The sequence below is a fragment of the Panulirus ornatus genome, chromosome 46 (genome assembly GCF_036320965.1).
Source record: "Panulirus ornatus isolate Po-2019 chromosome 46, ASM3632096v1, whole genome shotgun sequence".
Classification (NCBI taxonomy): domain Eukaryota; kingdom Metazoa; phylum Arthropoda; class Malacostraca; order Decapoda; family Palinuridae; genus Panulirus; species Panulirus ornatus.
In genome coordinates this window covers 20,460,069-20,487,758 of record NC_092269.1, presented here as the reverse complement: position 1 = coordinate 20,487,758, position 27,690 = coordinate 20,460,069, and the positions used below count along the sequence as shown (strand labels likewise).

At 47.2% G+C, this 27,690-nt stretch overlaps 1 protein-coding gene across 1 annotated transcript in view; it reads right to left on the bottom strand.

Annotated features, from left to right (window-relative positions):
- Positions 1-993: 993 nt before the first annotated feature.
- Positions 994-27,690, bottom strand: part of LOC139763328 (glutamate receptor ionotropic, kainate glr-3-like) — a 269,996-nt gene continuing 243,299 nt past the window's right edge. The window contains exons 4-5 of the mRNA XM_071689349.1: positions 11,649-11,960; positions 994-1,239 (exon numbers count right to left, since the gene is read on the bottom strand). Of these exons, the coding sequence (XP_071545450.1) occupies positions 994-1,239; positions 11,649-11,960 (558 nt within the window). The remainder of the gene's footprint in view (positions 1,240-11,648; positions 11,961-27,690) is intronic.

Here is a 27,690-nt window from a genome sequence, read left to right as displayed (position 1 = left end):
ACAATGTTCACGTTAACGCTTAACTTCCCACTTCCCCACACTCAAACACTAAACTTCTGTAGTTTTGCACTCAAGTCAACAGCAGAGAGGAATTGACTGACTTCCCAGGCTCCTCACCCCCAACAGATCGTAGACCGATCCCTCTCAACAAGATCCTCTCATTTTCCTGGCTCATCACCCGTCCCTGTGCCATGGTGATATAACACATACCTGCCACATGCTCACCCTCACCTGAAATCATTTACTCTTCTGTCTCTTCCTACCTCATATATTCATTACCCTCTTGAATTAAAGACGTCACACCTTCTATTAACATTGTCCAGGTCCACAAATGCCACACATAGATGCTTTTGTTTCTCTGAATATCTCTCACACAGACTTTGAAATCAAATACCTGATCCAAATTTCCTCCATCACTCCTGAGACCACGTTCTCTTTGACCTGTCTGATCCACTGTACATGCCACCAATCGTTCAATCGCCACTCTCTCATGCAACTTACCAGGTACACTCAGCAAAGTCACAGGTCTGTAAATCAAGAATTCACCCTTGTCACCATTGCTCTTTTATTGGTACATTACAGGCATTCTGCCAGTCACCAGAAACTTCATCTCGAGTCAAACATTAGTTAGAATTCCACACAAACTAACCAACAACACTTTCTCACCCATTCAAGAAACATTCAACTGCAATCCCATCCACTCCAGCTGCTTTGACCAACTCCATCTTGCGAGGACTTTCACCCAAGTACGTGTAGAGAGAAGGAATCTTATTATCTACACGATTCCATGTCAGTCTTAATTCTGATATCAATATATTCGATGAATTGTTTAAGTTTCCAGTATCAATTAAGTACAATAGTTCATGTGGTTGTTAGCGTCACTTGAACAGAGCCAGAGTTACCACAGCCAAGATGAATGCTTCTTTAGCTAGTCGTTGTAGCGAGTGATTTAATCAAGTTCTGGCGAATGACATAATGTAACTTGGCGATAACTTATCTGGTTATAGATACTAAGAGGAAAATCTTACTTACATACAAATACAGTTTAATGTTGGAGCCGCTTCCCCATATCATGGTAACTGCTGGGTCGTCAAGAAAGTTTCCGATCGTCTGGTATGGCTTGGGAATGTATCTCACGGCCAGAAGAGCCATGAGGTTACCAGCGTAGCTCCGTGTTAACACCAGCGTCATCATCATCCACACTCCCAACACCAGCCGCTCCCACCACCACCAACACTCCTCAGCCGTGGATGTATCTGTGGCAATCACCGCACCTCCTCACTATCATGTATTCGTTGCATACTGAACACATCTCTAGTTTGGTTTTTGTTTTTTTTTTTTGCAAAGCTCGAGGAAGGTACATTTCATAGGCAATATTTATCATTATTCATCACAAAATTCCGATATCAGCCAACCTTATCATACGTAAGTACACCAGAGCGCCTCGGCACATTCTAGCGAAAACCACTGTGGGTCACCAATACCTGTAGGTGACTGGGACATGTCTGACTGGGATATGTCTGACTGGGATATGTCTGACGAGGTTATGTGTGTGACTGGGATATGTCTGAAAGGTTATGTGTGTGACTGGGATATGTGTGTTAATGGGATATGTGGACTGGGATATGTGTGTGACTGGGATATATGCGTGAATAAGAAATGGACATCCCAACCCATTTGTACTGCACCAACTAGATATACGCTGAGGCGACGCATCACCTGATCAAGGGACAATAATTCTACCATTGCGAGAACCACGCACAAGAAGCGTCCTCCAGTGCAGGACGCTGGCCCCGTAGCGTACCAGCCATCAACATACAGTGGTAGTATGTGATGGTCAGCCAGCGGGACTCCAGACATGCCTTCCATCTGTAGTGTCACACCTCCAACACCAACACCTCCAGCACCAACACCTCCAGCACCAGCACCTCCAGCACCAACTCCTCCAGCACCAGCACCTCCAACACCAACACCTCCAGCACTAACACCTCCAGCACCAGCATCTCCAGCACCAACTCCTCCAGCACCAACACCTCCAGCACCAACTCCTCCAGCACCAACACCTCCAGCACCAACACCTCCAGCACCAACTCCTCCAGCACCAGCACCTCCAACACCAACACCTCCAGCACCAACACCTCCAGCACCAGCACCTCCAGCACCAACTCCTCCAGCACCAGCACCTCCAGCACCAACTCCTCCAGCACCAACACCTCCAGCACCAGCACCTCCAGCACCAACTCATCCAGCACCAGCACCTCCAACACCAACACCTCCAGCACCAACACCTCCAGCACCAGCACCTCCAGCACCAGCTCCTCCAGCACCAGCACCTCCAGCACCAACTCCTCCAGCACCAACACCTCCAGCACCAGCACCTCCAGCACCAACTCCTCCAGCACCAGCACCTCCAACACCAACACCTCCAGCACCAACACCTCCAGCACCAGCACCTCCAGCACCAACTCCTCCAGCACCAGCACCTCCAGCACCAACTCCTCCAGCACCAACACCTCCAGCACCAGCACCTCCAGCACCAACTCCTCCAGCACCAGCACCTCCAACACCAGCACCTCCAACACCAACTCCTCCAGCACCAGCACCTCCAACACCAACACCTCCAGTACCAGCACCACCAATACCAGCACCTCCAGCACCAACACCTCCAGCGCCAATACCTCCAGCACCAACACCTCCAGCACCAACTCCTCCAGCACCAGCACCTCCAACACCAACACCTCCAGCACCAACACCTCCAGCACCAGCACCTCCAGCACCAACTCCTCCAACACCAACACCTCCAGCACCAACACTTCCAGCACCAGCACCTCCAGCATCAGCACCTCCAGCACCAGTACCTCCAGCACCAGCACCTTCAGCACCAGCAACTGCAGCACCTGCAACTCCAGCACCAGCATCTCCAACACCAGCACCTCCAGCAACAGTACCTCCAACAACAACGCCTCCACCACCAGTACCTCAAGCACCATTACCTAGGGCACTAGTACCTCCAACACCAACATCTCCAGCACCAGTACCTCCAGCACCAGTACCTCCAGCACCAGTACCTCCAGCACCAGCACCTGAAGCACCAACACCTCCATCATCAGTACCTCCAGCACCAACACCGCCAGCACCAGCACCTCCAGAACCAGTACTTACAGCACCAGCACCTCCAGAACCAGTACTTACAGCACCAGCACCTCCAGCACCAGTACCTCCAGCATCAGCACCTTCAGCACCAGTACCTTGTGCACCGGCAACTCCAGCACCAGCATCTCCAACACCAGCATCTCCAACACCAGCATCTCCAGCACCAATACCTCCAACACCAACAGCTCTACCACCAGTACCTAGAGCACTAGTACCTCCAGCACCAGCACGTCCAACACTAGCACCTCCAGCACCAGAATCTCCAGCACCAGCACCTCCAGCACTAGCAACTCCAGCGCCAGTACCTCCAACACCAGTGCCTCCAGCACCAAGACCTCCAGCACCAGCACCTCCAGCATCATTACCTCTAGATCCAGTAACTCCAGCAGCAGTACCTCCAGCACCAGCACCTGAAACACCAACACCTCCATCAGCAGCACCTCCACACCAACGCTTCCACCACCAGTACGTTCAGCACCAGCACCTCCAGCACCAGTACCTTAATCACTAGCACCTCCAGCACCAGCACCTCCAGCACGAGCATCTCCAGCACCAGCACCCAACGCACAAGCACCTACAGCACCAGCTCCTCCAGCACCTCCAGCACCAGTACCTCCAGCACCAGCACCTCCAGCACCAGCACCTCCGGCACTAGCAGCTCCAGCAACAGTACCTCCAGTACCAGCTCCTTCAGCACCAGCACCTCAAGCACAAACACCTCCAGCATCAGTACCTTCAGCACCAGCACCTCCAGTACCAACACTTCCAGTACCAGCACCTCCTGCACCAGTACCTCCAACACCAGCACCTTCAGCACCAGTACCTCAAGCACCAGTACCTCCAGCAATAGTACCTCCAGCACCAGCACCTCCAGCACCAGCACCTCCAGCACCAGTACCTACAGTTCCAACACCTCCGGCACCAACACATCCAGAACAAGTACCGCCAGCACCAGCACCTCCAATACCAGCACCTCCAGCACTAGTACCTCCAGCACCAGTACCTCCAGCACCAGCACCTCCAGCACCAGCACCTCCAGCACCAGCACCTCCAGCACCAGTACCTACAGTTCCAACACCTCCGGCACCAACACATCCAGAACAAGTACCGCCAGCACCAGCACCTCCAATACCAACACCTCCAGCACTAGTACCTCCAACAACAGCACCTTAGCACCAGCATCTCCAGCACCAGTGCCTCCAGCACCATCACCTACAGCACCAACACCTCTGACACCAACACCTCCAGCACCAGCACCTCCAGCACTAATACCTCCAGCACCAGTACCTCCAGCACCAGTATCTCCAGCACCAGCACCTCCAGCACAAGTTCCTCCAACACCAACACCTCCAGCACCAGCACCCCTAGCGCCAGTATCTCCAGCACCAGCACCTCCAGTACCAGAACCTCCTACACCAGTACCTCCGACATCAGCTCCTCCAGCACCAGTACCTCAAGCACCAGCATCACGCGCACCAGTACCTCCAGCACCAACACCTCCAGCATCAGCACCTTCAGCACCAGTACCTCCATTACCAATGCCTCCAGCAACAGCACCTCCGCACCTCCAACACCAGTGCCCCTAACACCAGCACCTCCAGGACCAGGACCTCCATCACCAGCACCTTCAACACCAGCATCTTAGCACCAGCACCTCCAGCACCAGCACCTCCAGCACCAGTGCCTCTAGCACTAGAACCTTCAGCAGCAGCACCTCCAACACCAGTACCTCCAGCACTATCACCTCCAGTACCAGTACCTCAACCACCAACACCTCCAATACTAGCGCCTCTAGCACCAGCACCTCTAGCACCAGTACTTCCAGCACCAGCACCTCCAGCACCAGTGACTTTGGCACCAGCACCTGCATCACCAGCACCTCCGGCACCATTACCACTAGCACCAGCACCTCCAGCACCAGTGCCTCCAGCACCATTACTTCTAGCACCAGCACCTCCACCACCAATACCTCCAACACCAGCACCTCCAGCACCAGCACCTCCAGCACTAGCACCTCCAGCACCAGTACCTCCAGCACCAGCACATAGAGCACCTGCACCTCCAACACCAGCACCTTCAGCATCAGAACCTCCAGCACCAGTACTTCCAGCACCAGCTCCTCCAGCACCAGCACCTCCAGCACTAGCACCTTCAGCACCAGTGCCTCCAGTACCAGTACCCCCAGCACCAGCGCCTTGAGCACAAGCTCCTACAGCATCTGTACCTCCAGCACCAGCACATCCAGCACCAGCACCTCCAGCACCACTGCCTCCAGCACCAGCTCCTCCAGCATCAGCACTTCCAGCATTAGCACCTCCAGCACCAGTACCTCAAGCACCAGCACCTCCAGCGCCACTGCCTCCATTACCAGTACCTCTAGCACCATTACCTCCAGCACCAGCACCTCCAGCACCAGCACCTCTAGACCAATGCCTCTAGCACCAGCACCTCCAGCACCAGCACCTCCAGCACCAGTGCCTCCAGCACCATTGCCTCCAGCACCAAGCCCTCCATCACCAGCACCTCCAGCACCATTACCTCATGAACCAGCAGCATCTCCAGCAGCAGTACCTCCTGTACTAGCACCTGAAGCATAAACACCTCCAGCAGCGCCACCACCAGCTCCAACACCTCCAGCACCAGTACCTCCAGCACCACTACCTCTAGCACCAGCACCTACAGCACCAGTACATCCAGCACCAGCTCCTCCAGTGCCAGCACCTCCAGCACTACCATCTCCAGCAATAATGCCTCCAGTACCAGTAGCACCTACACCAGCACCTCCAGCACCAGCTTCTACAGCACCTGCACCTCCAGCACATGCACCTCCAGCACCAGTACCTCCAGTACCAGTACCACCAGCACCAGTATTTCCAGCACGGGCACCTACAGTACCAGCACCTCTAGCACCAGTAACTCCAGCACCAGTGCCTCCAGCACTAGCTCCTCCAGCACCAGCACCTCCAGCACCAGTACCTACAGCACCAGTACCTCTAGCACCAGTATTTCCAGCACGGGCACCTACAGCACCAGCACCTCCAGCACCAGTACCTCCAGCACCAGTACCTCCAGCACCAGTACCTCCAGTACCAGTACCACCAGCACTAGTATTTCCAGCACGGGCACCTACAGCACCAGCACCTCTAGCACCAGTACCTCCAGCACCAGCACCTCTAGCACCAGTACCTCCAGCACCAGTACCTCCAGCACCAGCTCCTCCAGCACCAGCACCTCCAGCAACACTGCCTCCAGCACCAGCTCCTCTAGCATCAGCGCCTCCAGCAGCAGCACCTCCAGCACTATTACCTCCAGCACCAGCACCTCCACCACCAGCATCTCCAGTACCAGCACCTCCTGCACCAATACTTCCAACATCAGCACCTCCAGCACCAGAACCTCAAGCACCAGCACCTCCAGTACCAGTGCCTCCAGCACCAACACCTCCAGCACCAGCACCTCCAGTACTAGTACCTCCAGCACCAGCACATCCAGTACTAGTACCTCCAGCACTAGCACCTCCAGCACCACTACCTCCAGCACCAGTACCTACAGCACCAACACCTCCAGCACCAGTGCCTTCAGCACTAGCACCTCCAACATCAATTCCTCCAGTACCAGTACTTTCACCACCAGCACCTCCACTACCAATACCTCCACCACCAGCACCAACAGCACCAGTACCTACAGCACCAACACCACAAGCACCAACACCTACAGCACCAACACCTCCAGCACCAATACCTTCAGCGCCAGCACCTTCAGCACTAGTACCTCCAGGACCAGTACCTCCAGCATCAGTACCTCCAGCATCAGTGCCTTTAGCACCAGCTTCTCCAAAACAATTGCCTTTAGCACCAGTACTTCCAGCACCAGCACCTCCAACACCAGTGCCTTTAGCACCAACACCTCCAGCACCACTACCTCTAGCACCAGCACCTCCAGCACCAGTGGCTCTAACACTAGAATCTCCAGCACCAGCACCTCCAGCACCAGTACCTCCAGCACCAGTACCTCCAGCACCAGCACCTCCATCACCAGCACCTCCAGCACCATTACCTCATGAACCAGCAGCACCTCCAGCAGCAGTACCTCCTGTACTAGCACCTGAAGCATAAACACCTCCAGCAGCGCCACCACCAGCTCCAACACCTCCAGCACCAGTACCTCCAGCACCACTACCTCTAGCACCAGCACCTACAGCACCAGTACATCCAGCACCAGCTCTTCCAGCGCCAGCACATCCAGTACTACCATCTCCAGCTCCAATGCCTCCAGTACCAGTACCACCTGCACCAGCACCTCCAGCACCAGCTCCTACAGCACCTGCACCTCCAGCACATGCACCTCCAGCACCAGTACCTCCAGTACCAGTACCACCAGCACCAGTATTTCCAGCACGGGCACCTACAGCACCAGCACCTCTAGCACCAGTAACTCCAGCACCAGCACCTCTAGCACCAGTACCTCCAGCACCAGTGCCTCCAGCACCAGTCCCTCCAGCACCAGTGCCTCCAGCACCAGCTCCTCTAGCATCAGCATCTCCAGCACCAGCACCTCCAGCACTATTACCTCCAGCACCAGCACCTCCAGCACTATTACCTCCAGCACCAGCACCTCCACCACCAGCATCTCCAGTACCAGCTCCTCCTGCTCCAATACTTCCAACATCAGCACCTCCAGCACCAGAACCTCAAGCACCAGAACCTCCAGTACCAGTACCTCCAGCACCAACACCTACAGCACCAGCACCTCCAGTACTAGTACCTCCAGCACCAGCACCTCCAGTACTAGTACCTCCAGCACTAGCACCGCCAGCACCACTACCTCCAGCACCAGTACCTACAGCACCAACACCTCCAGCACCAGTGCCTTCAGCACTAGCACCTCCAACATCAATTCCTCCAGTACCAGTACCTTCACCACCAGCACCTCCAGTACCAATACCTCCACCACCAGCACCAACAGCATCAGTACCTACAGCACCAACACCACAAGCACCAACACCTACAGCACCAACACCTCCAGCACCAATACCTTCAGCGCCAGCACCTCCAGCACTAGTACCTTCAGGACCAGTACCTCCAGCATCAGTACCTCCAGCATCAGTGCCTTTAGCACCAGCTCCTCCAAAACAATTGCCTTTAGCACCAGTACTTCCAGCACCAGCACCTCCAACACCAGTGCCTTTAGCACCAACACCTCCAGCACCACTACCTCTAGCACCAACACCTCCAGCACCAGTGGCTCTAACACTAGAATCTCCAGCACCAGCACCTCCAGCACCTCCAGCACCAGTACCTCCAGCACCAGTACCTCCAGCACTAGCACCTCCAGTACCAGTACCACCAGGACCAACACCTCCAATACCAGCAATTCAGCACAAGCACCTCCAGCACCAGTCAATCCAGCACCAGCACCTCCAGCACCAGTACCTCCACACCAGCACCTCCAGCACCACTACCTCCAGAACCAGCACCTCCAGCACCAGCACCTCCAGCACCAGTACCTCCAGCATCAGTACCTTCAGCACTAGCACCTCCAGTACCAGTGCCTCCAGGACCAACACCTCCAGCACCAGTACCTCCGGCACCAACACCAGCAGCACCAACATCTCCAACACCATCACATCCAGTACCAATACCTTCAGCACCAGCACCTGTAGCACCAGCACCTCAAGCACCAGTGCCTCCAGCACCAGTACCTCCAGCACCAGCACCTCCAGCATTAGCACCTCCAGCAACAGCACCTCCACCATCAATACCTCCAACATCAGCAGCTCCAGCACCAGCACCTCCAGCACTAGCACCTCTAGACCAATGCCTCTCGCACCAGCACCTCCAGCACCAGTGCCTCCAGCACCAGTGCCTCCAACACCATTGCCTCCAGCACCAAGCCCTCCATCACCAGCACCTCCAGCACCATTACCTCATGAACCAGCAGCACCTCCAGCAGCAGTACCTCCTGTACTAGCACCTGAAGCATAAACACCTCCAGCAGCGCCACCACCAGCTCCAACACCTCCAGCACCAGTACCTCCAGCACCACTACCTCTAGCACCAGCACCTACAGCACCAGTACATCCAGCACCAGCTCTTCCAGCGCCAGCACATCCAGTACTACCATCTCCAGCACCAATGCCTCCAGTACCAGTACCACCTGCACCAGAACCTCCAGCATCAGCTCCTACAGCACCTGCACCTCCAGCACATGCACCTCCAGCACCAGTACCTCAAGTACCAGTACCACCAGCACCAGTATTTCCAGCACGGGCACCTACAGCACCAGCACCTCTAGCACCAGTACCTCCAGCACCAGTGCCTCCAGCACCAGCTCCTCCAGCACCAGCTTCTACAGCACCTGCACCTCCAGCACATGCACCTCCACCACCAGTACCTCCAGCACCAGTACCTCCAGTACCAGTACCACCAGCACCAGTATTTCCAGCACGGGCACCTACAACACCAGCACCTCTAGCGCCAGTACCTCCAGCACCAGTGCCTCCAGCACCAGCACCTCCAGCACCAGCACCTCCAGCACCAGCACCTCCAGCACCAGCACCAGCACCTCTAGCATCAGCACCTCCAGCACCAGCACCTCCAGCACCAGAACCTCAAGCACCAGCACCTCCAGTACCAGTACCTCCAGCACCAACACCTACAGCACCAGCACCTCCAGTACTAGTACCTCCAGCACCAGCACCTCCAGTACTAGTACCTCCAGCACTAGCACCTCCAGCACCACTACCTCCAGCACCAGTACCTACAGCACCAACACCTCCAGCACTAGTGCCTTCAGCACTAGCACCTCCAGAATCAATTCCTCCAGTACCAGTACCTTCACCACCAGCACCTCAAGTACCAATACCTCCACCACCAGCACCAACAGCACCAGTACCTACAGCACCAACACCACAAGCACCAACACCTACAGCACCAACACCTCCAGCACCAATACCTTCAACGCCAGCACCTCCAGCACTAGTACCTCCAGGACCAGTACCTCCAGCATCAGTACCTCCAGCATCAGTGCCTTTAGCACCAGCTCCTCCAAAACAATTGCCTTTAGCACCAGTACTTCCAGCACCAGCACCTCCAACACCAGTGCCTTTAGCACCAACACCTCCAGCACCACTACCTCTAGCACCAGCACCTCCAGCACCAGTGGCTCTAACACTAGAATCTCCAGCACCAGCACCTCCAGCACCAGTACCTCCAGCACCAGTACCTCCAGCACTAGCACCTCCAGTACCAGTACCACCAGGACCAACACCTCCAATACCAGCAATTCAGCACAAGCACCTCCAGCACCAGTCCCTCCAGCACCAGCACCTCCAGCACCAGTACCTCCAGCACCAGCACCTCCAGCACCAGCACCTCCAGCACCAGTACCTCCAGCACCAGCACCTACAGCACCTGCACCTCCAGCACCAGCACCTCCAGCACCAGCACCTCCAGCACCAGTACCTCCAGCACCAGCACCTCCAGCACCAGTACCTCCAGCACCAACACCTACAGCACCTGCACCTCCAGCACCAGCACCTCCAGCACCAATACCTCCAGCACCAGTACTTCCAGCATCAGTACCTCCAGCACTAGCACCTCCAGTACCAGTGCCTCCAGGACCAACACCTCCAGCACCAGTACCTCCGGCACCAGTACCTCCAGCACCAACACCTACAGCACCTGCACCTCCAGCACCAGCACCTCCAGCACCAATACCTCCAGCACCAGTACTTCCAGCATCAGTACCTCCAGCACTAGCACCTCCAGTACCAGTGCCTCCAGGACCAACACCTCCAGCACCAGTACCTCCGGCACCAACACCAGCAGCACCAACATCTCCAGCACCATCACATCCAGTACCAATACCTTCAGCGCCAGTACCTTCAGCACCAGTGCCTCCAGCACCAGCACCTCCAGCACCAGTACCTCCAGCACCAGTACCTCCAGTACCAGTACCACCAGCACCAGTATTTCCAGCACGGGCACCTCCAGCACCAGCACCTCCAGCACTAGTACCTCCAGCACCAATACCTCCAGCACCAGTACCTCCAGCACCAGCATGTACCCACGCACACTGCAGTGGAACATATCGAGGTTACATTACGTGTCCTTTGACATATCCCCCCTTCCCCAGTCCCACCCGTTTATGCCATGTTCCATTTGACCTGCGTATTTAGTCTGTAGCTATACGTGTACCTGTACCTGTACCTGACATTCCAGTTCCAGTTGTGTCCTCGCTATAAAGTGGACTTGTTTTATTTATGGACAATATTGTGTCATGTGTTTACTTCCCAAGCTGAGTGGTTGTGTGTGATAATGAAATATGGGAAGTTATTGCGTCGCTGTTGTCGCTCAAACATCTGAAATAAAACACGTAACATATATAGAAAATGTGTTGCAGGCCAACTGAAGACGTTCATGTTGAGCTACGTAATGGGTTAGGTGTGAGGCAGCTGTACAGTCCCGGATCTTAACTGGTGGCGGTAACAATACATGATTGGACCTACCTTGCTGCAGTAAGATGCGAACGAAGCCAAAGAAATCCTTTGACCAGTTCTCTTTCCTTTTGTTCTTGACGAAGTAAGAAGAGAGAAGAGTCATGATCATAGGGAGGACCACCGAGGCCACGAGGACGGCCGCCCACACTAGGGGCGCCAGGGGCAGGAGGAATCCCCAGGGGTCCACTTCTGGCCTGCCCCGCGCTCCCAACATCCTGGAATACTCTATCATTATCGGCAGAGTGAAGTCCACCACCTCAGCTCGCGTTCCACTAACACCAAATGGACCAACCCCGATATCCGCTTCCTGTGTGGAGGCACGACACAATGGTGTGCATCACTCACTAACATGTAAGAATTTAAACAAAATTTCATTTTCGTTGAATCAAAATTTGTAGCAAAGATCCTGTCAGTTCATATGTTGGTTGACTTGACTTTTTATGTCTCTCTAAGTAACTTACAAAACTGATCACATATCATTTACCTACCAGCTATAAGCGTTTTGCAGCATCGTCGTTTACAATAGAGTTTCGGTGATTTAGTTCATTGTGATTAATATGTGTGTAGAAAGACGTAACATTACTTATTGATTTTAGGAAAAAGTATATGACTTTGATAGCTCGATTTCTTCAATGAAATTTGAAGCGAATGGCTTAGGAGAAAACTACTTTTAAAGAAATACAGGATATAACCTCGGCCAGTTACTAACTGCCTATAACATCATTATTCTCATACCAGATAGATCTACTATCCTCAATATGTATAAAAACATCGGTCGCAAAATTTGAAAATCCGTTATCGTAATTGCTCTCGCTAATGATCATTGAAATCCTTTGTCCAGGCAACACACGAGCGCACATATATGGTCTATAATGAGTACCAGTAAATTCTTACAGCAATATATTTCTTAATGTAAAGATTGAAAGTTAAAATTCCCTTGACCATATTCTCGACGATTAGAATTGAAAAGATTTTGAACAAAATATTCATGTTCCGGTTATTTTGTACAAAATATTCATGTTCCGGTTATTTTGTACAAAATATTCATGTTCCGGTTATTTTGTACAAAATATTCATGTTACGGTTATTTTGTACAAAATATTCATGTTCCGGTTATTTTGTACAAAATATTCATGTTCCGGTTATTTTGTACAAAATATTCATGTTCCGGTTATTTTGTACAAAATATTCATGTTCCGGTTATTTTGTACAAAATGTTCATGTTCCGGTTATTTTGTACAAAATGTTCATGTTCCGGTTATTTTCATCATTTGTATTGTATGGCAAATATCATCACAGATCCCACTGGTCTACATGCTCAACACTGGAGGACAAGGGAAAGTTATAACACTTGATCCAAAGTGAAGTTTGAAACTATATTCTTTCCAGCCACCACGTCAGGACACTATTCACAAAACATTTTCGCGTATATTGACATATAAAGAAATAAACAAATTATATGAATATATATATATATATATATATATATATATATATATATATATATATATATATATATATATATATGTATATATATTTCTTTCATACTCTTCGCCATTTTCCGCGTTAGCGAGGTAGCATTAAGAACAGAGGAGTGGGCCTTTGAAGGAATATCCTCATCTGGCCCCCTTCTCTCTTCTTTCTTTAGGAAAATTAAGAAAAAAAAAAGAGAGGGGAGGATTTCCAGCCACCCGCTCCCTTCCCCTTCAGTCACCTTCTACGAAACGCAGGGAATACGTGGAAAGTATTCTTTCTCCCCTATCCCCAGGGATATATATATATATATATATATATATATATATATATATATATATATATATATATATATATATATATATATATATATATATATATATATATATATATATATATATATTGGAAAGGATCACAATATTGCGCGTGAGCAAGTATATCCCTATGAGTCCACGAGGAAAATGAAACACGATAAGTTCCCAAGTGTACTTTCGTGTAATCATCACATCATCAGGGAAGACACAGGAGAGAAATATATCGAAGAGGCGTAGCGAAGACGCCATATGGTAAATACATGATTGTCCAAAACAGACAACGAGCGTATCATAAATTAATTATGTGGACAAGAAGATGAATTGTTTTAGAATTTTATTAACAAAAAAGTTATCCTATTTGTATAGACCTTCACTAATATCAAGGTTATAATTTTATCTGTATTCAATAATAAAAGATTCAGTGATATTTCTCGTGGTACTGGAGTTAGAGTTAGCAACTGAGATGGGATTACTCCAGTCAATACAATGATCATAGTTTTCAAATTGCAGAATTGGTGATAAGTTTTATGTTGGGCAAACTAGAAAGGCTCTTTCTGTATGTATATATATATATATATATATATATATATATATATATATATATATATATATATATATATATATATATATATATATATATTTTTTTTTTTTTTTGCTTTGTCGCTGTCTCCCGCGTTTGCGAGGTATCGCAAGGAAACAGACGAAAGAAATGGCCCAGCCCACCCCCATACACATGTATATACATACGTCCACACACGCAAATATACATACCTACACAGCTTTCCATGGGTTACCCTAGACGCTTCACATGCCTTGATTCAATCCACTGACAGCACGTCAACCCCGGTATACCACATCGCTCCAATTCACTCTATTCCTTGCCCTCCTTTCACCCTCCTGCATGTTCAGGCCCCGATCACACAAAATCTTTTTCACTCCATCTTTCCACCTCCAATTTGGTCTCCCTCTTCTCCTCGTTCCCTCCACCTCCGACACATATATTCTCTTGGTCAATCTTTCCTCACTCATTCTCTCCATGTGCCCGAACCATTTCAAAACACCCTCTTCTGCTCTCTCAACCACGCTCTTTTTATTTCCACACATCTCTCTTACCCTTACGTTACTTACTCGATCAAACCACCTCACACCACATATTGTCCTCAAACATCTCATTTCCAGCACATCCATCCTCCTGCGCACAACTCTATCCATAGCCCACGTCTCGCAACCATACAACATTGTTGGAACCAATATTCCTTCAAACATACCGATTTTTGCTTTCCGAGATAATGTTCTCGACTTCCACACATTCTTCAAGGCTCCCAGAATTTTCGCCCCCTCCCCCACCCTATGATCCACTTCCGCTTCCATGGTTCCATCCGCTGCCAGATCCACTCCCAGATATCTAAAACACTTCACTTCCTCCAGTTTTTCTCCATTCAAACTCACCTCCCAATTGACTTGACCCTCAACCCTACTGTACCTAATAACCTTGCTCTTATTCACATTTACTCTTAACTTTCTTCTTTCACACACTTTACCAAACTCAGTCACCAGCTTCTGCAGTTTCTCACATGAATCAGCCACCAGCGCTGTATCATCAGCGAACAACTGACTCACTTCCCAAGCTCTCTCATCCCCAACAGACTTCATACTTGCCCCTCTTTCCAAAACTCTTGCATTCACCTCCCTAACAACCCCATCCATAAACAAATTAAACAACCATGGAGACATCACACACCCCTGCCGCAAACCTGCATTCACTGAGAACCAATCACTTTCCTCTCTTCCTACACGTACACATGCCTTACATCCTTGATAAAAACTTTTCACTGCTTCTAACAACTTGCCTCCCACACCATATATTCTTAATACCTTCCACAGAGCATCTCTATCAACTCTATCATATGCCTTCTCCAGATCCATAAATGCTACATACAAATCCATTTGCTTTTCTAAGTATTTCTCACATACATTCTTCAAAGCAAACACCTGATCCACACATCCTCTACCACTTCTGAAACCACACTGCTCTTCCCCAATCTGATGCTCTGTACATGCCTTCACCCTCTCAATCAATATCCTCCCATATAATTTACCAGGAATACTCAACAAACTTATACCTCTGTAATTTGAGCACTCACTCTTATCCCCTTTGCCTTTATACAATGGCACTATGCACGCATTCCGCCAATCCTCAGGCACCTCACCATGAGTCATACATACATTAAATAACCTTACCAACCAGTCAACAATACAGTCACCCCCTTTTTTAATAAATTCCACTGCAATACCATCCAAACCTGCTGCCTTGCCGGCTTTCATCTTCCGCAAAGCTTTTACTACCTCTTCTCTGTTTACCAAATCATCTTCCCTAACCCTCTCACTTTGCACAACACCTCGACCAAAACACCCTATATCTGCCACTCTATCATCAAACACATTCAACAAACCTTCAAAATACTCACTCCATCTCCTTCTCACATCACCACTACTTGTTTTCACCTCCCCATTTGCGCCCTTCACTGAAGTTTCCATTTGCTCCCTTGTCTTGCGCACTTTATTTACCTCCTTCCAGAACATCTTTTTATATATATATATATATATATATATATATATATATATATATATATATATATATATATATATATATATATATATATATATATATATATATATATATATATATATATATATATATCTTTCTTCTTTCACACTATTCGCCATTTCCCGCGTTAGCAAGGTAGCGTTAAGAACAGAGGACTGGGCCGCTGAGGGAATATCCTCACCTGGCCTCGTTCCCTGTTCCTGCTTTTGGAAAATTAAAAAAAAACGAGAGGGGAGGATTTCCAGCCCCCCGCTCCCTCCCCTTTTAGTCGCCTACTACGACACGCAGGGAATACGTGGGAAGTATTCTTTCTCCCCTATCCCCAGGGATAATATATATATATATATATATATATATATATATATATATATATATATATATATATATATATATATATATATATATATATATATATATATATATATATATTTTATTTTATTTTTTATTATACTTTGTCGCTGTCTCCCGCGTTTGCGAGGTAGCGCAAGGAAACAGACCAAAGAAATGGCCCAACCCCCCCCCCCATACACATGTATATACATACGTCCACACACGCAAATATACATACCTACACAGCTTTCCATGGTTTATCCCAGACGCTTCACATGCCTTGATTCAATCCACTGACAGCACGTCAACCCCGGTATACCACATCGCTCCAATTCACTCTATTCCTTGCCCTCCTTTCACCCTCCTGCATGTTCAGGCCCCGATCACACAAAATCTTTTTCACTTCATCTTTCCACCTCCAATTTGGTCTCCCTCTTCTCCTCGTTCCCTCCACCTCCGACACATATATCCTCTTGGTCAATCTTTCCTCACTCATTCTCTCCATGTGCCCAAACCACTTCAAAACACCCTCTTCTGCTCTCTCAACCACGCTCTTTTTATTTCCACACATCTCTCTTACCCTTACGTTACTCACTCGATCAAACCACCTCACACCACACATTGTCCTCAAACATCTCATTTCCAGCACATCCATCCTCCTGCTCACAACTTTATCCATAGCCGACGCCTCGCAACCATACAACATTGTTGGAACCACTATTCCTTCAAACATACCCATTTTTGCTTTCTGAGATAATGTTCTCGACTTCCACACATTCTTCAAGGCCCCCAGAATTTTCGCCCCCTCCCCCACCCTATGATCCACTTCCGCTTCCATGGTTCCATCCGCTGCCAGATCCACTCCCAGATATCTAAAACACTTCACTTCCTACAGTTTTTCTCCATTCAAACTCACCTCCCAATTGACTTGACCCTCAACCCTACTGTACCTAATAACCTTGCTCTTATTCACATTTACTCTTAACTTTCTTCTTCCACACACTTTACCAAACTCAGTCACCAGCTTCTGCAGTTTCTCACATGAATCAGCCACCAGCGCTGTATCATCAGCGAACAACAACTGACTCACTTCCCAAGCTCTCTCATCCCCAACATACTTCATACTTGCCCCTCTTTCCAAAACTCTTGCATTTACCTCCCTAACAACCCCATCCATAAACAAATTAAACAACCATGGAGACATCACACACCCCTGCCGCAAACCTACATTCACTGAGAACCAATCACTTTCTTCTCTTCCTACACGTACACATGCCTTACATCCTCGATAAAAACTTTTCACTGCTTCTAACAACTTTCCTCCCACACCATATATTCTTAATACCTTCCACAGAGCATCTCTATCAACTCTATCATATGCCTTCTCAAGATCCATAAATGCTACATACAAATCCATTTGCTTTTCTAAGTATTTCTCACATACATTCTTCAAAGCAAACACCTGATCTACACATCCTGTACCACTTCTGAAACCACACTGCTCTTCCCCAATCTGATGCTCTGTACATGCCTTCACCCTCTCAATCAATACCCTCCCATATAATTTACCAGGAATACTCAACAAACTTATACCTCTGTAATTGGAGCACTCACCCTTATCCCCTTTGCCTTTGTACAATGGCACTATGCACGCATTCCGCCAATCCTCAGGCACCTCACCATGAGTCATACATACATTAAATAACCTTACCAACCAGTCAACAATACAGTCACCTCCTTTTTTAATAAATTCCACTGCAATACCATCCAAACCTGCTGCCTTGCCGGCTTTCATCTTCCGCAAAGCTTTCACTACCTCTTCTCTTTTTACCAAATCATTTTCCCTAACCCTCTCACTTTGCACACCACCTCGACCAAAACACCCTATATCTGCCACTCTATCATCAAACATATAGAGTGGCAGATATACATCTATATATATATATATATATATATATATATATATATCGCTGAGGATAGGGGAGAAAGAATACTTCCAACGCATTCCTCACGTGTCGTAGAAGGCAACCAAAGGGGACGGGAACGGGGGGCTGAAAACCCTCCCCTCCTTGTATCTTAACTTTCTAAAAGTGGAAACAGAAGAAGGAGCCACGTGGGAAGTGCTCATCCTCCTCAAAGGCTCCGATTGGTGTGTCTAAATGTGTGTGGATCAAACCAAGATGAGAAAAAAGGAGAGATAGGTAGTATGTTTGAGGAAAGGAACCTGGATTGAAACGAAGCTCAAGGGTAAAGGGGAAGAGTGGTTTGGGAATGTCTTGGGAGTAAAGTCAGGGGATAGTGAAAGGACAAGAGCAAGGGAAGGAGTAGCACGACTCCTGAAACAGGAGTGGTGGGAGTATGTAATAGAGTATAAGAAGGTAAAACTGAAAGTGGATGGAGAGAGATGGGTGATTATTGGTGCATATGCACCTGGGCATGACAAAAGAATTCATGAGAGGCAAGTGTTGTGGGAGCAGCTGAGAGAGTGTGTTAGTAGTTTTGATGCACGAGACCGAGTTATAGTGATAGGTGATTTAAATGCAAATGTGAGTAATATGGCAGTTGAGGGAATAATTCGTGTACAAGGGGTGTTCAGTGTTGTACATGGAAATGGTGAAGAGCTTGTAGATTTATGTGCTGAAAAAGGACTGGTGATTGGGAATACCTCGTTTAAAAAGAGAGATATACATAAGTATACGTATGTAAGTAGGAAAGATGGCCAGAGAGCGTTATTGGATTACGTTTTAATTGATAGGCGCGCGAATGAGAGACTTTTGGATGTTAATGTGCTGAGAGGTGCAACTGGAGGGATGTCTGATTATTATCTTGTGGAGGCGAAGGTGAAGATTTGTGGAGGTTTTTCAGTAAAGAAGAGAGAATGTTGGGGTGAAGAGAGTGGTGAGAGTAAGTGAGCTTGGGAAGGAGACTTGTTTGAGGAAGTACCAGGAGGGACTGAGTACAGAATGGAAAAAGGTGAGAACAAAAGACATAAGGGGAGTGGGGGAGGAATGGGATGTATTTAAGGAAGCAGTGATGCCTTGCGCAAAAGACGATTGTGGCATAAGATGCGTGGGAGGTGGGCAGATTAGAAAGGGTAGTGAGTGGTGGGATGAAGAAGTAAGATTATTAGTGAGAGAGAAGAGAGAGACATTTGGACGATTTTTCAAGGAATTAATGCAAATGACTGGAAGATGTATAAAAGAAAGAGACAGGAGGTCAAGAGAAAGGTGCAAGAAGCGAAAAAGAGGGCAAATGAGAGTTGGGGTGAAAGAGTATCATCAGACTTTAGGGAGAATAAGATATTTTGAAAGGAGGTAAATAAAGGAAAATAGATAAAATAAGATAAAGGGAACAAATGGGAACTTTAGTGAAGTGGGCTAATGGGGAGGTGATAACAAGTAGTGGTGATGTGAGAAGGAGATGGAGTGAGAATTTTGAAGGTTTGTTGAATGTGTTTGATGATAGAGTGGCAGATATAGGGTGTTTTGGTCGAGGTGGTGTGCAAAGTGAGAGGGTTAGGGAAAATGATTTGGTAAACAGAGAAGACGTTGTAAAAGCTTTGCAGAAGATGAAAGCCGGCAAGGCAGCAGGTTTGGATGGTATTGCAGTGGAATATATTAAAAAAGGGGGGGACTGTATTGTTGACTGGTTGGTAAGGATATTTAATGTATGTATGACTCATGGTGAGGTGCCTGAAGATTGGCGGAAAGCGAGCATAGTGCCATTGTATAAAGGCAAAGGGGATAAGAGTGAGTGCTCAAATTACAGTGGTAAAAGTTTGTTGAGTATTCCTGGTAAATTATATGGGAGTGTATTGATTGAGAGGGTGAGGGCATGTACAGAGCATCAGATTGGGGAGGAGCAGTGTGGTTTCAGAAATGGTAGAGGATGTGTGGATCAGGTGTTTGCTTTGAGGAATGTATGTGAGAAATACTTAGAAAAGCAAATGGATTTGTATGTAGCATATATGGATCTGGAGAAGGCATATGATAGAGTTGATAGAGATGCTCTGTGGAAGGTACTAAGAATATATGGTGTGGGAGGCAAGTTGTTAGAAGCAGTGAAAAGTTTTTATCGAGGATGTAAGGCATGTGTACGTGTAGGAAGAGAGGAAAGTGATTGGTTCTCAGTGAATGTAGGTTTGCGGCAGGGGTGTGTGATGTCTCCATGGTTGTTTAATTTGTTTATGGATGGGGTTATTAGGGAGGTGAATGCAAGAATTTTGGAATGAGGGACAAGTATGCAGTCTGTTGGGGATGAGAGAGCTTGGGAAGTGAGTCAGCTGTTGTTCGTTGAGGATACAGCACTGGAGGCTCATTCGTGTGAGAAACTGCAGAAGCTGGTGACTGAGTTTGGTAAAGTGTGTGAAAGAAGAAAGCTGAAAGTAAATGTGAATAAGAGCAAGGTTATTAGGTACAGTAGGGTTGAGGGACAAGTCAATTGGGAGGTAAGTTTGAATGGAGAAAAAGTGGAGGAAGTGAAGATATCTGGGGGAGGATCTGGCAGCGGATGGAACCATGGAAGCGGAAGTGAATCATAGGGTGGGGGAGGGGGCGAAAATCCTGGGAGCCTTGAAGAATGTTTGGAAGTCGAGAACATTATCTCGGAAAGCAAAAATGGGTATGTTTGAAGGAATAGTGGTTCCAGCAATGTTGTATGGTTGCGAGGCGTGGGCTATGGATAGAGTAGTGCACAGGACGGTGGATATGCTGGAAATGGGATGTTTGAGGGCAATATGTGGTGTGAGGTGGTTTCATCGAGTAAGTAATAATAGGGTAAGAGAGATGTGTGGTAACAGAAAGAGTGTGGTTCAGAGAGCAAAAGAGCGTGTTTTGAAATGGTTTGGTCACAATGAGAAAATGAGTGATGAAAGATTGACCAAGAGGATATATGTGTCAGAGGTGGAGGGAAAGAGGGCAAGTGGGAGACCAAACTGTTGGTGGAAAGATTGAGTGAAAAAGATTTTGAATGATCGGGGCCTGCACAAGCAGGAGGGTGAAAGGCGTGCAAGGAAGAGATTGAAACGATGTGGTATACCGGGGTCGACGTGCTGTCAAAGGATTGAACCAGGGTGTGTGAAGCGTCTGGTGTAAAGAATGGAAAGTTGTGTGGGGCCTGGATGTGGAGGAGGAACCGTGGTTTGGGGCATTATTGCATGACAGCTGGAGGCTGAGTGTGAACGGGAGGGGCCTTTGTTGTCTTTTCCTAGCTCTACCTTGCACACAAGAGGGGAGAGGGGGATGTTATTCCATGTGTGGCGAGGTGGCGATGGGAATGAAATAAGGCAGACAGTGTGAATTGTGTGCATGTGTATATATGTATATGTCTGAGTGTGTATATATATGTGTACATTGAGATGTATGGGTATGTATATTTGCGTGTGGGGACGTGTATGTATATACATATGTATGGGTGTGGGTTGGGCCATTCCTTTCGTCTGTTTCCTTAATCTACCTCGCAAACGCTGGAGACAGCGACAAAGCAAAATAAACAAATAAAATAATATCTATCTATCTATATATATATATATATATATATATATATATATATATATATATATATATATATATATATATATATATATTTTATTTATTTATTTATTATACTTTGTCGCTGTCTCCCGCGTCTGCGAGGTAGCGCAAGGAAACAGACGAAAGAAATGGCCCAACCCCCCCCATACACATGTATATACATACGTCCACACACGCAAATATACATACCTACACAGCTTTCCATGGTTTACCCCGGACGCTTCACATGCTTTGATTCAATCCACTGACAGCACGTCAACCCCTGTATACCACATCGCTCCAATTCACTCTATTCCTTGCCCTCCTTTCACCCTCCTGCATGTTCAGGCCCCGATCACACAAAATCCTTTTCACTCCATCTTTCCACCTCCAATTTGGTCTCCCTCTTCTCCTCGTTCCCTCCACCTCCGACACATATATCCTCTTGGTCAATCTTTCCTCACTCATTCTCTCCATGTGCCCAAACCATTTCAAAACACCCTCTTCTGCTCTCTCAACCACGCTCTTTTTATTTCCACACATCTCTCTCACCCTTACGTTACTTACTCGATCAAACCACCTCACACCACACATTGTCCTCAAACATCTCATTTCCAGCACATCCATCCTCCTGCGCACAACTCTATCCATAGCCCACGCCTCGCAACCATACAAAATTGTTGGAACCACTATTCCTTCAAACATACCCATTTTTGCTTTCCGGGATAATGTTCTCGACTTCCACACATTTTTCAAGGCTCCCAAAATTTTCGCCCCCTCCCCCACCCTATGATCCACTTCCGCTTCCATGGTTCCATCCGCTGACAGATCCACTCCCAGATATCTAAAACACTTCACTTCCTCCAATTTTTCTCCATTCAAACTCACCTCCCAATTGACTTGACCCTCAACCCTACTGTACCTAATAACCTTGCTCTTATTCACATTTACTCTTAACTTTCTTCTTCCACACACTTTACCAAACTCAGTCACCAGCTTCTGCAGTTTCTCACATGAATCCGCCACCAGCGCTGTATCATCAGCGAACAACAACTGACTCACTTCCCAAGCTCTCTCATCCCCAACAGACTTCATACTTGCCCCTCTTTCCAAGACTCTTGCATTTACCTCCCTAACAACCCCATCCATAAACAAATTAAACAATCATGGAGACATCACACACCCCTGCCGCAAACCTACATTCACTGAGAACCAATCACTTTCCTCTCTTCCTACACGTACACATGCCTTACATCCTCGATAAAAACTTTTCACTGCTTCTAACAACTTGCCTCCCACACCATATATTCTTAATACCTTCCACAGAGCATCTCTATCAACTCTATCATATGCCTTCTCCAGATCCATAAATGCTACATACAAATCCATTTGCTTTTCTAAGTATTTCTCACATACATTCTTCAAAGCAAACACCTGATCCACACATCCTCTACCACTTCTGAAACCACACTGCTCTTCCCCAATCTGATGCTCTGTACATGCCTTCACCCTCTCAATCAATACCCTCCCATATAATTTACCAGGAATACTCAACAAACTTATACCTCTGTAATTTGAGCACTCACTCTTATCCCCTTTGCCTTTGTACAATGGCACTATGCACGCATTCCGCCAATCCTCAGGCACCTCACCATGAGTCATACATACATTAAATAACCTTACCAACCAGTCAACAATACAGTCACCCCCTTTTTTAACAAATTCCACTGCAATACCATCCAAACCTGCTGCCTTGCCGGCTTTCATCTTCCGCAAAGCTTTTACTACCTCTTCTCTGTTTACCAAATCATTTTCCCTAACCCTCTCACTTTGCACACCACCTCGACCCAAACACCCTATATCTGCCACTCTGTCATCAGACACATTCAACAAACCTTCATAATACTCATTCCATCTCCTTCTCACATCACCACTACTTGTTATCACCTCCCCATTTACGCCCTTCACTGAAGTTCCCATTTGCTCCCTTGTCTTACGCACCCTATTTACCTCCTTCCAGAACATCTTTTTATTCTCCCTAAAATTTACTGATAGTCTCTCACCCCAACTCTCATTTGCCCTTTTTTTCACCTCTTGCACCTTTCTCTTGACCTCCTGTCTCTTTCTTTTATACTTCTCCCACTCAATTGCATTTTTTCCCTGCAAAAATCGTCCAAATGCCTCTCTCTTCTCTTTCACTAATACTCTTACTTCTTCATCCCACCACTCACTACCCTTTCTAAACAGCCCACCTCCCACTCTTCTCATGCCACAAGCATCTTTTGCGCAATCCATCACTGATTCCCTAAATACATCCCATTCCTCCCCCACTCCCCTTACTTCCATTGTTCTCACCTTTTTCCATTCTGTAAACAGTCTCTCCTGATACTTCCTCACACAGGTCTCCTTCCCAAGCTCACTTACTCTCACCACCTTCTTCACCCCAACATTCACTCTTCTTTTCTGAAAACCCATACTAATCTTCACCTTAGCCTCCACAAGATAATGATCAGACATCCCTCCAGTTGCACCTCTCAGCACATTGACATCCAAAAGTCTCTCTTTCGCACGCCTGTCAATTAACACGTAATCCAATAACGCTCTCTGGCCATCTCTCCTACTTACATAAGTATACTTATGTATATCTCGCTTTTTAAACCAGGTATTCCCAATCATCAGTCCTTTTTCAGCACATAACTCTACAAGCTCTTCACCATTTCCATTTACAACACTGAACACCCCATGCATACCAATTATTCCCTCAACTGCCACATTACTCACCTTTGCATTCAAATCACCCATCACTATAACCCGGTCTCGTGCATCAAAACCGCTAACACACTCATTTAGCTGCTCCCAAAACACCTGCCTCTCATGATCTTTCTTCTCATGCCCAGGTGCATATGCACCAATAATCACCCACCTCTCTCCATCAACTTTCAATTTTACCCATATTAATCGAGAATTTACTTTCTTACATTCTATCACATACTCCCACAACTCCTGTTTCAGGAGTATTGCTACTCCTTCCCTTGCTCTTGTCCTCTCACTAACCCCTGACTTCACTCCCCAGACATTTCCAAACCACTCTTCCCCTTTACCCTTGAGCTTCGTTTCACTCAGAGCCAAAACATCCAGGTTCCTTTCCTCAAACATACTACCTATCTCTCCTTTTTTCACATCTTTGTTACATCCACACACATTTAGGCACCCCACTCTGAGCCTTCGAGGAGGATGAGCACTCCCCGCGTTACTCCTTCTTCTGTTTCCCATTTTAGAAAGTTAATACAAGGAGGGGAGGATTTCCGGCCCCCCGCTCCCGTCCCCTCTAGTCGCTTTCTACGACACGCGAGGAATACGCGGGAAGTATTCTTTCACCCCTATCCCCTATATATATATATATATATATATATATATATATATATATATATATATATATATATATATATATATATATATATATATATATATATATACATATATACATATATACATTCCCTCAACGGCCCAGTCCTCTGTTCTTAACGCTACCTCGCTAATGCGGGAAATGGCGAACAGTTTGAAAGAAAAAGATATACATATTATCTACTTTTATTTTTTATTTTGATTTGGCGCTGTCTACCGCGTTAGGAAGGTAGCGCAAGGAAACAGACGAAAGAATGGCCCAACCCACCCACATACATATGTATATACATATACGTCCACACACTCAAATATACATACCTATACATCTCAACACATACATATATATACACACACAGACATATACAAATATACACATGTACATAATTCATACTGTCTGCCTTTATTCATTCCTATCACCACCCCGCCACACATGAAATAACAACCTCCTCCCTCCGCATGTGCGTGAGGTACAGCTAGGAAAAGACAACAAAGACCACATTCGTTCACACTCAGTCTCTAGCTGTCATGTATAATCCATTGAAACTACACCTCCCTTTCCACATCCAAGATGTTTTCGATGGAGGTAAATAAAGTGCGTAAGACAAGGGAGCAAATGGGAAATTCAGTGAAGGGGGATAAAAGGGAGGTGATAACAAGTAGTGGTGATGTGACAATGAGATAGACTAAGTATTTTGAAGGTTTGTTGAATGTTTTTGATGATAGAGTGGCAGATATAGGGTGTTTTGGTCGAGGTGGTGTGCAAAGTGAGAGGGTTAGGGAAAATGATTTGGTAAACAGAGAAGACGTAGTAAAAGCCTTGCAGAACATTAAAGCCGGCAAGGCAGCGGGTTTGGATGGTATTGCAGTGAAAATTATTAAAAAAGGGGGTGACTGTATTGTTGACTGGTTGGTAAGGTTTTCTAATGTATGTATGACTCATGGTGAGGTGCCTGAGGATTGTCAGAATGCTTGCATAGTGCCATAGTACAAAGGCAAAGGGGATAAGAGTGAGTCCTCAAATTACAGAGGTATAAGTTTGTTGAGTATTCCTGGTAAATTATATGGGAGTGTATTGATTGAGAGGGTGAAGGCATGTACAGAGCATCAGATTGGGGAAGAGCAGTGTGGTTTCAGAAGTGGTAGAGGATGTGTGGATCAGGTGTTTGCTTTGAGGAATGTATGTGAGAAATACTTAGAAAAGCAGATGGATTTGTATGTAGCATTTATGGATCTGGAAAAGGCATATGATAGACTTTATAGAGATGCTCTGTGGAAGGTATTAAGGATATATGGTGTGGGAGGCAAGTTGCTAGAAGCAGTGAAAAGTTTTTATCGAGGATGTAAGGCGTGTGTACGTGTAGGAAGAGATGAAAGTGATTGGTTCTCAGTGAATGTAGGTTTGTGGCAGGGGTGTGTGATGTCTCCATGGTTCTTTAATTTGTTTATGGATGGGGTTGTTAGGGAGGTGAATGCAAGAGTTTTGGAAAGAGGGGTAAGTATGCAGTCTGTTGTGGATGAGAGAGCTTGGGAAGTGAGTCAGTTGTTGTTCGCTGATGATACATCGCTGGTGGCTGATTCAAGTGAGAAACTGCAGAAGCTAATGACTGAGTTTGGTAAAGTGTGTGAAAGAAGAAAGTTGAGAGTAAATGTGAATAAGAGTAAGGTTATTAGGTGCAGTAGGGTTCAGGGTCAAGTCAATTGGGAGGTGAGATTGAATGGAGAAAAACTGGAGGAAGTGAGGTGTTTTAAATATCTGGGAGTGGATTTGGCAGCGGATGGAACCATGGAAGCGGAAGTGAATCATAGGTTGGGGGATGGGGCGAAAATTCTGGGAGCCTAGAAGGATGTGTGGAAGTCGAGAACATTATCTCGGAAAGCAAAAATGGGTATGTTTGAAGGAATAGTGGTTCCAACAATGTTGTATGGTTGCGAGGCATGGGATATGGATAGAGTTGTGCGCAGGAGGGTGGATGTGCTGGAAATGAGATGTCTGAGGACAATATGTGGTGTGAGGTGGTTTGATCGAGTAAGTAATAATAGGGTAAGAGAGATGTGTGGTAATAAAAGGAGTGTGTTTGAGAGAGCAGAAGAGGGTGTTTTGAAATGGTTTGGTCACATGGAGAGAATGAATGAGGAAAGATTGATCAAGAGGATATACGTGTCAGAGGTGGAGGGTACGAGAAGTGGGAGACCAAATTGGAGGTGGAAAGATGGATTGAAAAAGATTTTCAGTGATCGGGGCCTGAACATGCAGGAGGGTGAAAGGCGTTCAAGTAATAGAGTAAATTGGAACGATGTGGTATACCGGGGTCGACGTGCTGTCAATGGATTGAACCAGGGCATGTGAAGCGTCTGGGGTAAACCATGGAAAGTTCTGTAGGGCCTGGATGTGGAAAG